The sequence below is a fragment of the Rana temporaria genome, chromosome 4, assembly GCF_905171775.1.
Source record: "Rana temporaria chromosome 4, aRanTem1.1, whole genome shotgun sequence".
In the NCBI taxonomy this organism is placed as follows: Eukaryota; Metazoa; Chordata; class Amphibia; order Anura; family Ranidae; genus Rana; species Rana temporaria.
This window is the reverse complement of record NC_053492.1, coordinates 305,259,311-305,274,347: the sequence shown is the minus strand read 5'-3', so window position 1 is coordinate 305,274,347 and position 15,037 is coordinate 305,259,311. Positions and strand designations below refer to the sequence as shown.

At 44.7% G+C, this 15,037-nt stretch overlaps 1 protein-coding gene across 1 annotated transcript; it reads left to right on the top strand.

Moving 5' to 3' along the window:
- Positions 1-206: 206 nt before the first annotated feature.
- Positions 207-14,800, top strand: DYNLT1 (dynein light chain Tctex-type 1). Its single transcript, XM_040350552.1, has 5 exons — positions 207-360; positions 7,523-7,564; positions 8,643-8,766; positions 9,534-9,611; positions 14,458-14,800. Exons 1-5 carry the CDS (start codon positions 334-336, stop codon positions 14,526-14,528), a joined length of 342 nt encoding a protein of 113 aa, XP_040206486.1. The 5' UTR covers positions 207-333; the 3' UTR covers positions 14,529-14,800.
- The last annotated feature ends 237 nt before the right edge of the window (positions 14,801-15,037 follow it).

The window sequence follows — 15,037 nt, the reverse complement described above, 5'->3', positions numbered from 1 at the left end:
CAACAGCACCATGGGAGTGGCAGGCCACACACTGCGGCCGGGGAGATAACAAGACAGGGCGCACAGCATCCTGGGAGCGCTCATAGTAACACATCGTAATAACAACACACTGCTGATAGGTGAAGGAAGACTTCACACAACTGAACGCGCCCCCCTGCTCTCCGCCTCAGCCTTGTCACATCGGAGGATGTCACGTGACGGGTGAGGGGCGCTTTTTGGGCGTGGCTCCCTGCGCGTCTGTGGCAACCGGCGGTAGGCGGGGCGGCCAGTGTTCTCTAGCTGCCGGTGTTTGTGCGCGCGCAGGGTGGTCGGTAAGCGGTCGCTGTAGGAAAGATGGACGACTTTCAGACGGCGGAAGAGGTGAGAGGGGTCCCAGGGAAGGTAGTGTGTTGTGTGTGTGGGGATGGAAGACGTTATGTGTAACTTCTCGTCCATGTGTACCCCCAGGCCTGTATGTGTGCCCCCCCCCCTCTCTGTTAGCAGAGGTGACAGTCCCTTCCTCAGCCATTGTCTATGTGGCAGGTCACATTGCCGCAGGATCCGACACTGCACAATCTTGTGTGTAATGTGGGACTGAATGCTGCAACAAAGACCGAGCACAGCTCTCCTCCTCCTCCAGGAGCCCACACATGGAACTTTTGCCAGCTGCCATACATATTACCTGAAAATGAGGACTAGTGGCTACAATAAGGCTTCTGTCACACTGGAGCGGTGTGGGCGTCAGTGCTAAAGCTCCGCTCGTTTTAGTAGCAATTAAGCTGCACGGGGCGATTTAACTACTGCTAGCGGCTGAAGAAAGGGTTAAAAACGCAGTTGTGGCGCTTCTGAAGCACTTTTCAGGCGATTCGGAAGCGCTCCTCATTAATTTCTATGGGCAGGGTGTTTTCGGAGCAGTGTATACAGCGATCCCAAACCGCCCCAAAGATGCAGCTTGCAGGACTTTTTCTAACGCCCCGCAAGCGCACCATCCCACTGTGAGAGCACTCGGGTTTTCAGGCGCTATTTCTAGTTCTAAAATGCCTGGAAAACTGCCTCTGTGTGAAAGGGCTTAACCACAATTTCTCTTCAATAAGCTGACTGGCAATTTTTTTCCAAAAAGTATTAAGAGCCCTTTCGCAGTGAACCGCTCATAGCGCCGGCGGTAAAATGCCGCTATTTTTACCGCCGACGCTATGGGTGGATTTGCGTCGCATTTTGGCCACTAGTGGGGTGCATTTAGCTCGCCAGGAAGTCTGCACGGCGCTGCGCTAATCACAGGCAGGGAGACATATTCCTGATGCTCGGCTGCAGAGATCGGGAAATGTCTCCCTCCCTTCCTGGCGGGCTCTGCACATGGAGTGTGCGAACACGCCGGAGCTCATCCCTCCTTGGGACAATGGAGCAGCACTTTTAGGGCCTATTGCAGGCGCTATTTTTAATGCTATAGTGCCTGCAATACACCCTCAGTGTGAAAGGGGTCTAAAGGGACACTAAAGGTTCCCCCTTTGTTATTTAAAAAAAAACAAAACATATCATACTTACCTCCACTGTGCAGCTCGTTTTGCACAGAGTGGCCCCGATTCATGTCTTCTGGGGTCCCTCGGTGGCATTCTCGGCTCCTCCCCCGCATCAGCTAACCCCCTTCATGGGAAGCTCTCTCCCAAGGTGGTTAGCTTGTGGACGCGCTCCGTGATGCAGCCATAGCCACCGACTGTATCACTCGGCCCCGCCCCCTGGCGCGCTGCGTCACGTCATTGATTTGATTGACAGCAGCAGCAGGAGACAATGGTGGAGCTTCTATCAATCAACCAATGAATGCAACAGACTTTTGAGAGGTCAGGTAAGTAAACAGGGGGCTGGGGGGCTGCTAATCCTCGGATGTTTTTTCACCTCAATACATAGAATGCAAAAAGGTGAAAAAACATTTACATTTACAACCACTTTAAAAGTAGTCCATAGTTCATAAATAGAAGGTTGCAACGTTACTGCGCTGGCTGTAGGGCTGGCTCGGACACTGATGGATCCCTATAACCAGACTGGGGAAATGCAAGGGAAGACGACGACCATCATCGACACAAAATGGAGCAGGCAAGCAGTGTGTTTCATGCCAGACCCACTGGCGGGTATGGATGACGGGGCGGGTCTGGCATGAAGCACACTGCTTGTCTGCTCCATTTTGTGTTGATGATGGTCGGCGCCTTCCTTTGCATTTTCCCAGTCTGGTTACAGGGATCTATCAGTGTCCGAGCCAGCGTGGTAACGTTGCAACCTTATATTTATGAACTATGTACTACTTTTAATACTTTTTTTAAATTTATACGCACAATAATGCACACTGTGGTGTGAATGGACCTTGAGAGAGGATTTTTGTTTAATTTGTAAGGATTTTCTTTTACTTCCCTTTGTCTATGGGACAGGAAGTACGGAGAAATCTCCCCATTAAGAGACACCAAACAATGCCAGAGGTTCATGTGCAAAAAAAATCTAAATTTGGCTTGGCCATTTGTGGTTAGAAGGCATAGCCAGGAATGCCCCCCTGGGATGTGCATAGCATACACTCTGTGGCTGCTGTGTCCTTTGGACACAACTGATCAAGGTAAAGGGCCAAGCTCAGCAGCCCTTTATCATGTAAAGACACCATTGTGTCAAATCATAGCTGGTCACATGTAAACTGACTTTCCTGTTATTGGCATTACTTTTCTCACAGGCTGTCTCTGTAAAGGAGAGCCGATAGATAACTGGCAAGTCTGACAGGGCCGGAACAAAGGGCTCCTGCACGCATGCGCGGGAGTGACGTCATCGCAGCTCTAGCCACTCACAGCGCTAGAGCAGCTCCCTCAGCGGGGACTGGGCGGCCCTGTGGGAACTTTTTCATAATGAGCTAGTATGTGATGCATACTAGCTCATTATGCCTTTGCCTTACAGGGTTTTTTTTTTCTTTTTTCGGGCATACAACAGCTTTAACTGCCCGCACTTTTGTCCTACTTCATTACGCACACATCTGTTTTTCAACCACTGCCCTGCCCACTACCATTGCACACCACCTACCATGCCATTCTACCACCACCCACCCTTGCACCTATGCTGACACCACCACCACACCGCCCGGACCTTACGTGGGGCGTGTTGATAGGTGGATTTGCACATTTAAGTCAGATTGGCGGGTTTTACGGCCATCAACACGCCCCGCTAAGACGTGTACTTTATTGTTAAAATCTTCCCCGCCCCTTGCAGAGTAGCACTAGCATTGGGTGCGTGCAGCATATGTGTGATAGTCATTGCGCATGTGCCGTGTAGAGCTGACTCTCAGCTCTACATGTTCGGCTATTTTCGGAGGCTCGGTTGAGGTTTGTACATCGCAAGCTACAGGGGGGGTCCAAATTCGCCGGGGGGACATTTTTGGCAGGACACCAGGGTTATACATGTGTGGCACCCGGTGGAATGGCCCCGCCCCTTTTTTGGCTCCATTATCTGCACTTTTTTTTTCTTTCGGCCGCCTGCCGGAAACACAATTTTCGGCCGAAATTTCGGTGCACCACTGGTATTTGTATCTGTTTGGCTGATTACATGAGCTCAATTCAATATTGTTAATGTTAATCGGAGATCATGTGATCATCTAAACAGATCCGATACAAATAAAGAATTTGGAAAATATAATTTTATAATAGCTTGAGCCCATGTGGTAAGCCAAACAAATGAAAAAATTTAATATGCGAGTGGCAGGTGCAAAACAACGCCCCACCGCCGATCCTTGGAAGGGTTGTCTTTCTTGAGGCCGGTCCCTGGTGTCGGGGAGGATGGGGACTGCTGCTTTACAAAATAGAGGGAGACAATACAGGTAAAACACATTTTAATACAAGAAGAATCCGAGGGTTCTGCTTGTGAGAGCTTACATACACAGTAATTTGAAAAGAATTAGGGTGTGTGCCTCAAAGTACCGGCAGTACTAAGGGCTCTTTCACACGGAGCGGATCCGTATTGGCTCAGCGGGGATGCCTCCGTTAATCCCCGCTGAGCTGTCGGCGGACAGGGCGGTCCCCGCACACAGTGCAGAGACCGCCCTGTCTCTCCTCTGCTCTCCCCTATGGGGAATCTGATGAATACGGACCGTCTATCCGTATTCATCTGATCCGTTCCGCCGGATGGAAGAAAAATAGGGTTTTCTTCCGTCCGCAAAAGCGGATCTTTGCGGATGGTTGCGGACTTGTGAAAGGGCCCTTACTGTATGTGGCGGTAAATGTCATTTTGTAAAGTACTGCATGGAGCTCTTTTATAAGAGATTTGGTACTCTTATGTTCAGTTTCTGAAAATGAAAATTTCCCTGCATGAAAAGCCAAAAAAATAATTCACTTTAACTGTACGTGGAACAAAACAATTAGTGCCATTAATCTTGATGAACTGATGTCTTGGATACACATACAACAGTTTCTATTGTTTATTGTTACTATGGCGCTAATGTAGTTACCTGATTATATCAGATCAAACTGAAAAAAATGGAGGTGGCATAAGCTGTTGTACTAGACTTGTGAGCAAAAGCGAAGTAACATAACATTTAGGATATTGTGCATTGTTTGATATGGACTATGTTTGTTTATTACCTTTTAGGGTGCATTCACACCACGATTTTGTCATCCCTTTTTTTACTCACGATTTTTGCTTTTAAATCGTCCAAATCTGTATGGCAAAACGGATCCATTCACTGCCATTCATTAATTTAGGTCCCCAAGTGCATCCGATTTGATACGATTTAAAATCGTATCAAAAAACGTGTCTGCCCACGATTTTTGGTCCTGATTTGAAATCGTATTACAATCGTGTCCGTTTTTTTTTTTATATTGTGGTCAATCTAAATCGTGATAAATCGTACCCGATTTGTTATGGAGGTCCCCGCAAATTCAATAACCAGACCCTTTAGGTCTGGTATGGATATTCATTCCCCTAAATATCCATAACCAGACCCGTTATCCGAGCACGTTGACCTGGCCGGCCGCAGAAAAGAGGGGGGGACAGAGTGCGGCCCCCCCCTCTCCTGAACCGCACAAGGCCACATGCCCTCAACATTGGGAGGGTGCTTTGGGGTGCCCCCCAAAGCACCTTGTCCCCATGTTGATGGGGACAAGGGTCTCATCCCCACAACCCTTGCCCGGTGGTTGTGGGGGTATGCGGGCGGGAGGTTTATCAGAATCTGGAAGACCCCTTTAACAAAGGGGACCCCCAGATCCTGACCCCCCCTGACCCCCCCAGGTCCTGACCCCCAGATCCTGACCCCCCCTGACCCTCTGCTACGTCACTGGGGAAGCCCAAGAAGAGGGAAGACTATGGGCTTCGCCAGTGACGTAGCAGAGTGTACGTCAGAGGGGGCGGGGTCACGTGACGGGTGTCCCTGCCTCCTCTATATAAGTAATGTCACACAGCCCCAGCGCGTCATTCCGCTGGGCTGTGTCCAGCGATGAGGAGGTCAGGGATGCGGCCGTCGCAGGATCTTCTCATCGCGGGAGATCAGCCCTCGCAGGATCAGGACAACGCTGGAAGCCGGGAACGAGTGTTTTTTTTTTTTAAATAAAGGACTTTATTCTTTGGTGTCAGTGTGTTTTTTTTACAATACTTTTCACTTCCTTCGTGAAATGGTAGAGGTACAGTGTACCCCATTACCATTTCACACGGGGGGGGGGGTCAGGATCTGGGGGTCCCCTTTGTTAAAGGGGTCTTCCAGATTCTGATAAACCTCCCGCCCGCATACCCCCACAACCACCGGGCAAGAGTTGTGGGGATGAGACCCTTGTCCCCATCAACATGGGAACAAGGTGCTTTGGGGGGCACCCCAAAGCACCCTCTCAATGTTGAGGGCATGTGGCCTGGTGCGGTTCAGGAGAGGGGGGGCCGCACTCTGTCCCCCCCTCTTTTCTGCGGCCGGCCAGGTCAACGTGCTCGGATAATGGGTCTGGTTATGGATATTACCGGGAACCGCACGTCATTTTTTTTTTTTAATTGACGGCGGGGGTCCCCCGAATATCCATAAAATCTTATTTTTCCCAGACATTATTTAAAATCGGGATCCGATTTTTTTTTTTTTTTGTGGAAATTTTGACATACGATTCCATCCGATTTAACTGTCCGTTTATCGGATGGTAAAATCGTGGTGTGAACCTAGCCTTAGTATAACCTGTGCACACTGCTAGTTGATCAGTTTTGTTCAAATTTCTTATTTAGCTGATGTGATATGTACAAGTGGCCGGTTTTATGCTGCAGTATTAATTGGACATTTAGGGAAGTTCATACTATTTCTTTTAACCAGACTTATCACTGCTACTAATGTAATGTTGGTTGCAAATAGGCTACAAATATTTTCTAAGTATATGTTAACTTGACGACCAATTGTAAGGCCTTCTGGTCTGCTGACTGCAATTTTATGTCCAGCCATTCTTTGCAGCCAGTGCAAAGGATTATGGCTTTGGTGTTTACAGAGATATAAATGGCATGTATCCTAGTCCTTTGTATCTATCTGTCTCTTAAGTAGCACCTACACTGTGAGTATCCTGCATGCAGGATCCAGGGAAATCTTCAGATTGTATTGGTAAGTCTTGGAGCTTGATGGACTCCGCTTTGCTCAGTGAGGGATCGATCTGCTGATCCCCCCCCCCCCCCCCCATCTCGGCACAGTGGGTGGAGAGATGGACCCATCAGAGCCCTGCTCTCCTCTATGGGGAGATTGGATGAAAACGGACCGCCTGTCTGTTTTCATCCAATCCTCCAGACGCATGGAAACCATGGTCTCCATTCGTCTGGTTTTATATGATCGGATATCGGCGGATATGTCTCAGCTGACATCCGCCACTCCATAGAGGTGAATAGTGTGTCCGATCAGGTCCGCCTGAAAAACTGACAGACAGACCTGATCGTTTTTTTTAGAGCCGGTGGTTGGCTTTCTTGGGATAAAGACCGATGTGGCTAAGCAGCCGTTTGACTGTTATCCCAAGCAGCGGGAGGGGATGTCCCCCTACTGCCGCCTTTCGTAGCTGGCACGTCCGCCGGCTGGTCGGAGATCCAAGCAAACCTGGAATCTTCTTTGATCGGGTCTCGGATCTAGTAACTCGGAAGCGATGTCATGATGTCACTTCCAGTTTACAGAAGACTTTAAAGGCACCAAAGTTTTTTAAAATGCAGTATTCAAAACCGCAAAACTTGGTGCTTTCAAGTGCAAAGAAGGGATTTGGATTCTTATAGACCCCAGATCCCTCCATAAAGAGTACCTGTCACTGCCTATTACTGTCACATTCCTTCAGTTCTGACAGCAAAAAAGTTTTACATTTAGCATGACTTATGTTTTTATAAATTAATGGTCATGGAAGAAAGTGGGCATCAGAGGGGTCTGTTTATAAAAATGTGGATCAAAATGTAGTGCCTAATTTATGCTTCATTTTTGTGGGCAATAACTGCTTTTGTTCAAGTTTGACAACAGCCCTCATACGTGCTTTATATTGTCGGTCTATATTTTTATCAAATGTAATTTTCTTCTTCTTCTTTTTTTTTTTTTTTTTTTCAGTCATCATTTGTTGTAGATGAAGTAAGCAACATCATCAAAGAGGTATGAGTAGTAAAAAAAATAAAAAATAAAAAATGTACCGTATATACTCGAGTATAAGCCAAGTTTTTCAGCACATTTTTGTTGTGCTGAAAATGCCCCCCTCGGCTTATACTCGAGTGAGGTGCCACTTGCTGGTCTCTGGTGGCGTGTTCGGGTGTTCAGTCAATCTGGATCCATGCTGTAGAGCAGGGGGTCGCCGTATCCCGGCCCACAGGTCACATCAGGCCCGCTCGTGCCCGGCAGACAAAGCCACTCCTGCCGATGCTGTGACGCTGTCTGGATTGGCTGCTGGGAATGCCAGTGTCTTGGCAGCCAGTGACCTCATTAGCTCAGCACCTCCCCGACTACCCACCCGCTGTTTGTATTAAAGATCCTTCTGCAGTGGGCGGGGATCGGGAGATGAAGGAGAGTTGAAGTCAGCACTAGCGTGTGCAAGTGATGTATATGTACCGTACAGTACCGGTACATAGCTAATGTGGAAACTGATGGGGACACTGATTTTTATTTTTGAAATTTACTGTTTTTTTCTTTTTGGAAATATAAAAAGCTGTACTGTGTATGTATTTTATTGATTTAAAGAGGAGCTCCGCCATAAAAAAAAATATTAAAAGACAGCAGCTACAAATACTGCAGCTGCTGACTTTTTTAATAAATGGACACTTACCTGTCCTGGAGTCCAGCACTGTCGGCAGCAGAAGACGAGCAATTGCTTGTCTCTCCGCTGCCCCCACCGCCATCATCGGGAAGTGAAGCGTTGCGGCTTCACTGCCCGGTTCCCTACTGCGCATGTGCGAGTCGCGCTGTGCTGTCCTCACTGTTCCCCGCTGGGTTCTGGGAGTACTGACGTACTGCCCGCAGAGTCTATGCTTGGAAGTGGGTGCAAATACTTGTCTTAGACAGGTATCTGGACCCCCCTCCCCCTGAAAGGTGCCAATTGTGGCACCGGAGGGGGGAGGGTTCAGGGTGGAGCTCCGGTTTAAATGTTTTTTTTTTTTGTTTTGTTTTTTTTGTTTGTTTGTTTTTTTAAGTTTTGTGACTTTGCTTTTATGTTATGTGTGTTTTTGTTCTTTCATTTCAGTCGATAGAAAGTGCTATTGGTGGTAATGCTTATCAGCACAACAAAGTCAACCAGTGGACGACAAATGTTGTGGAACAAACACTGAGCCAACTGACAAAACTTGGCAAACCGTTCAAGTACATCGGTATGTGTGTCTTACCCCCTTTTTTCTTTCTTTTTTTTTTTTTTTAGTACTTCTCTTCCTGTTGCATTTACATGGTGAAACCCATAGGTTATTGCATCAATAATATTACGATAGGTATTTATATAGCGTCAACAAATTATGCAGTGCTTTACACATACTGTACATTGCACATTTAACGGGTAAAACTTAATGTCCTTTGTGTGGGGGATGGCACACCAGCACTTTTTTTTTTTTTTTTTGTGGTTCTGAAGGCACAAGACTTTTTACTTTTAAACGATTACATTCTAAAACAACCCATTCAGTTTAAAATTCTGTTCTCCTCTGCATAAGAGCTGGGGGGAGGATAAGCAGCAGCACACTGAGTTTTCCAGGGAATGGCTGTGTAGGGGGGTGTGTTATGACAAGGCTGATCATTGAAGGAGAGTACACATGATCATCCTCAATAATTGATGTATTCCAATCCTGAAGTCCCTCACTTAATCAATATGTTTTTGCATATTTTGATCACACATGTTCAGATAATACTTAAATAGTCAGTCTATTTTGTTGTAAGCACTTGTAAAAATGTGATGGTGTCCTGAGTTCTTAGGCGAATTTCATGAGCATAATTTACTGTGTTTTACAGGAAGAACTGCATACCTCAGTATTTACTTTCTGACAGTAACAATTGTGATTTAGCTCTTGTAAATATAAAACCTTATGTTGTATCCTTTTTCCACAATTACTGTTTCAATGTAAATAATCCACTGAATACATTTATTTGACAGTTACCTGTGTAATCATGCAGAAGAATGGTGCAGGACTTCACACAGCAAGCTCTTGTTTCTGGGACAACTCCACAGATGGTAAGGATTTATTTTTTTGCACTTCATGTACACTGGACGTTAAAATAACATTTTAAAAGCCCCAGTAGCTTTGCAGTGAGTTTTTCAACATTTTTGCAATAGCGTTTTTTCCCCTGGGTCAAAACTGTTAAGCCGTGTACACACGATCGGTTTGTTTTCCATCGGTGTAAAAAAATAGAACATGTTTTAAATTTTTCCTATGGATAAAAAAAAGATAGAAAAATTCGATCGTCTGTGTGGAACTCCATCGGTCAAAAATCCACGCATGCTCAGAATCAAGTCGGCGCATGCTCGGAAGCATTGAACTACGGCTCGTTGTAGTCTTGTACGTCACCGCGTTTTGGCACGATCGGATTTTTGACTGATGGTGTGTAGGCAAGACTGATGAAAGTCAGCTTCATCGGATATCTGATGAAAAAATCCACCGGATTAGATTCTATCAGATATCCAATCGTGTGTACAAGGCTTTAAACATTGGTGAGTGACGTTTTTCAGCGTTTATCAACCTTTATCAGCATGGAGTGTTTTTACAGCTGAAAAACGTGTCTCGGAAACCCACTAGTTTTGTGTGTGTGTGTGTGTGTGTGTGTGTGTGTGTGTGTGTGTGTGTGTGTGTGTGTGTGTGTGTGTGTTGTTTTTTTTTTTTTTTTTTGTTCAAATATGCCACTGCCCAAAACTACTAACAGCCTATGTGTGCATGGACACAGGATAACATGATGGCGTGTTTAATGACTGTAAAAAATAAGTCTACAGCCAAAAACAGCTGCTGTAAAAATGTCGAACGTCCAGTGTGCATGAGGCCTTAGTGTTGAGGATTCAATAATGAATGCAGATCAACGCAAGGACACTCTAAAAACAATTGCTGTTTATGTGCCTCGTTCACACCATACTAGTACACCTTCTATGCATTAAAGAAAATGCATATATGTAGAATTTTTTGCGGTGCAATGCATAAAAATACATTAGTACAACCTAGGATGAGCGGTTACATGGTAACGGTAGCAGTTCTGGCCATTTATTGGCGAGTACAAGTGTGACAGCTGCCACTAGTCACACACACAATGGGGTTTATTTACTAAAGCTAGAGAGTGCAAAATCAAGATCACTTCTGCATAGAAACCAGTCGGCTTCCGGGTTTTATTACCAGGCTTCATTGAACAAGCTGAGGTTAGAAGCTCATTGGTTTCTATGCAGAAGTGAGCTGGAGTTGTACTTTCCAGCTTTAGTAAATGTTTACAGTCGCCACCAAGAATCTCTTGTATTGTAACTGTACTGTCTGCCCTCATGGTGTAAAGCGCTGCGCAAATTGTTGGCGCTATATAAATCTTGTATAATAATCTACTGATTCTTGCTGGTGGCCACCCCTGGCATCTACTATTTGACAGTGTGAATGCAGACTTAAAGCGGTGGTTCCCCTAAAAATACAATTTTGACATCGCATTTAGCAAATAAATTACAGTTAGAATCGGCTGGTTTTATTTAAAAAATACCTCCGTACGTATCGTTTCCTATATTCGGTCCCACCGCCACTTCCGGGTACGATGCAGGCGGTGGGCGTTCCTAATTGATTGACAGGCATCCGAACGACGCATCCATCGCGTCACGAGATGCCGAAAAAAGCCGAACGTCGGTGCGCATGCGCCGTATAGAGCCGCACCGACGTTTGGCATCTCATGACGCGATGGATGCGTCGTTCGGATGCCTGTCAATCAATTAGGAACGCCCACCGCCTGCATCGTACCCGGAAGTGGCGGTGGGACCGAATATAGGAAACCATACGTACGGAGGTATTTTTTAAATAAAACAAGCCGATTCTAACTGTAATTTATTTGCTAAAAGTGATGTCAAAATTTTATTTTTAGCGGAACCACCGCTTTAAGTTGTCATTTGATGTGTTGGTAAACTAATGCTTTTTGTTAAATTAAGGCTTTTAATCATATACAGGCATGCCCCACTTTCAAGTACACAATGGGGTTTATTTACTAAAGCTGGAAAGTACAAAATTATTATTTATTACCAGGCTTAACCACATAAGGACCGCCTCCTGCACATATACATCAGCATAATGGCACAGCTGGGCACATGTACGTACAGGTACGTCCTGTACATGTACCCGTTTGCGGGCGCGCTCCCGCGACCCGGTCCGAAGCTCCGGGACCCGATCGCCGATAGGGTCCCGCGATCGGTCCCCGGAGCTGAAGAACGGAGAGAGCCGCGTGTAAACATGGCTTCCCCGTTCTTCACTGTGGCGGCTGCATCGATCGTGTAATCCCTTTTATAGGGGGACACAATCGAAGACGTCACTCCTACAGCCACACCCCCCTACAGTTGTAAACACACACTAGGTGAAACATAACTCCTTCAGCGCCCCCTGTGGTTTACTCCCAAACTGCAACTGTAATTTCCACATTAAGCAATGCATTTTAAATGCATTTTTTGCTGTGAAAATGGTCCCAAAAATGTGTCAAAATTGTCCGACGTGTCCGCCATAATGTGGCAGTCACGAAAAAAATCGCTGATCGCTGCCATTAGTAGTAGTAGTAAAAAAAAAAACAAAAAAATTAATAAAAATGCAATAAAACTATCCCCTATTTTGTAACCGCTATAAATTTTGCGCAAACCAACCAATAAACGCTTATTGCGATATTTTTGGAAAAAAAAAAATGTAGAAGAATACGTATCGGCCTAAACTGAGGAAGAATTTTTTTTTTTTTTTATGTATTTTTGGGGGATATTTATTATAGCAAAAAGTAAAAAATATTGAATTTTTTTCAAAATTGTCGCTATTTTTGTTTATAGCGCAAAAAATAAAAACCGCAGAGGTGATCAAATACCACCAAAATAAAGCTCTATTTGTGGGGAAAAAAAGACGCCAATTTTGTTTGGGAGCCATGTCGCACGACCGCACAATTGTCAGTTAAAGCGACGCAGTGCCGAATCGCAAAAAGGGGCAAGGTCCTTTAGCTGCATTTCGGTCCGGGTCTTAAGTGGTTAATTGAACAAGCTCATTGGTTTCTATGCAGAAGTGAGCCTGATTTTGCGTTTTCCAGCTTTAGTAAGTAAACCCCATTGTGTACTTAAAAGGGGTGTATGCCTGTACATGGTGAAGTTGGCAAACTATTCTATTGTTGCATCTGTTTTTTTATGATTATGGCATGTGGCATTTATCTGCTCGGGGGCTACATGTTTTTGCTCACTGTTTGTTTCAAATTGTTATTTTATGCCTTTTTTGTATTAAAATACTTAAAACTTTGAATAAAAAGATATTTAACCCAAAATAAGGCTTGTAACAGGTAAATGTCCATTTCATTAAAGAGCGAGTGAAAGAATTCTAATTGGGCTTTGGTGAATTAAATAAATATGATTTTTAGGGAGCCATATTCTATCATCTGAAATGGTCTGGAAGTTTGCACTACAACAAATATGTACTAGTTACCATGTTGCAGCATTTAGAATATTTGAATGTTTGTAATGAACAGTCATTTTTCTTTTTATTATACGTTCATTGATACCTTGGAATGCTGGTACACAGACAATTTTTTATTATGCTTCAGTGATTCAACATTTAAACAGCAGAAATATTCTAGAAGTTCCTTCAGTATCTCCAGAATGTTTTTACTCATGGATTTGAGGACTATACTTAACAACCGCCCTATAGACGAAATACGTCTACAAGGCGGTTGCTTAACTCTGGGAGGGCGTCAATGTACGTCCTCCCAGAATCGCGCTCCCGCGCGCCCTGTTTGGCGCGCACACGGGAGTCTCCGTGACCGCCGGGTCCTCCGGACCCGGCTGATCACTGATCACGGTAAATCGCCGCTGATAGCGGCGGTTTACCACGTGATCGCTCCGTCCAATGACGGAGCGATCACTAGTAAACAAGCCGGCGTCATGTGATGACGCCGGTTCCTCCCTCTCCTCTCTGTACCGAACGGTACAGTGTGAGAGAGGAGAGGGGAGAGAACGGAAGCAGCAGCAGCTGCTGCGGGCTGGATCTGTGACACATGCAGTCACAGATCCAGCCATCCATCCCTCCCTGTGCAATACTCTGCAATGCCCCGCAATACTCTGCAATGCCCCGCAATACTCTGCAATGCCCCGCAATACTCTGCAATGCCCCGCAATACTCTGCAATGCCCCGCAATACTCTGCAATGCCCCGCAATACTCTGCAATGCCCCGCAATACTCTGCAATGCCCCGCAATACTCTGCAATGCCCCGCAATACTCTGCAATGCCCCGCAATACTCTGCAATGCCCCGCAATACCCCACAATACCCTGCAACATCGTCTATGGGGATTTTTAAGTAGCGAAGTTTGGCGCCATTCCACGAGCGTGTGCAATTTTGAAGGGTGACATGTTGGGTATCTATTTACTCGGCGTAACTTCATCTTTCACATTTATGCAAAAGAATGAAGAAAAAATACTAAATTTGCCAAATTTTATAACAGAAACAAAGAAAAACATTTTTTTTTTTTTTTTACAGAATTTTCAGTCTTTTTTTCTCTTATAGCGCAAAAAATAAAAAACCCAACGGTGATTAAATACCACCAAAAGAAAGCTCTATTTGTGTGAAAAAAAGGATGAAAATTTCATTTGGGTACAATGTTGTATGACTGAGTAATTGTCATTCAAATTGTGAGAGCACCGAAAGCTGAAAATTGGTCTGGTTATTAAGTGGGTTTACGTGCCCAGTGGTCAAGTGGTTAAAATGCTGATTTTTTTTTTTTTTTTTTTTTTTTATCAGCGTCTCTGTGGGCATTGCAATGTTTGTAATTATAGTATATGTATACTAACAGTATGAGACACCCCTGTAACTTCATATTTTCCTGTTTTCTCTCTTCAGGAAGCTGCACTGTAAGATGGGAGAACAAGACTATGTACTGTATAGTCAGTGCCTTTGGACTTGCAATATAGTTTTTTTCTTTGCTGCTCAGAGTGACTTTCTGTTCTATTCTACCTTATCATTCTTTTGTACACTCCTTTCAGCACCAAAAGTTTAATACTTTTCTTTGTAATTTACCTCAAAAATCTTCTGCACTACATAAGTGGTAACACTGTCTTCTTCGTTTTGCAAGCTTTTGAGCCTAAGTGCCACTATAAAACTTTCTTCAGTTAGCATGTTTGATACGCTGATATCTTTTCATATTTTAACAGGAACAAAATAAATTATTGTTGGAAACATTTTATATATATTTTTTTCTGTTTGTATATGTCTTTGCTTTTGTTTGCCATAAAGTTGGAAGTCATCTTTTCAAAAGACCTGTCCTAGTTAACATTTCTATTCACTGTGAAAAATGTAGGTAAGGTAACGGTTTACTGGAAGCCCTTGCAAATCTCTGACAGATATTGCATTATAGGCACTAATTGGGCAAATGGAATAAAAGTCCATTCGTGGTTACCTGACATCCAGTATTTTTTACTTC

What these genes read in the sequence shown, in the direction of transcription:
- DYNLT1 (XM_040350552.1), top strand. Translation starts at nt 334, where the DNA reads ATGGACGACTTTCAGACGGCGGAAGAG. An exon ending in CAAACCGTTCAAGTACATCG is followed by an intron (nt 8,767 to 9,533) that starts GTATGTGTGTCT and finishes TTTATTTGACAG; the next exon opens with TTACCTGTGTAATCATGCAG. An exon ending in CTGGGACAACTCCACAGATG is followed by an intron (nt 9,612 to 14,457) that starts GTAAGGATTTAT and finishes TTCTCTCTTCAG; the next exon opens with GAAGCTGCACTGTAAGATGG.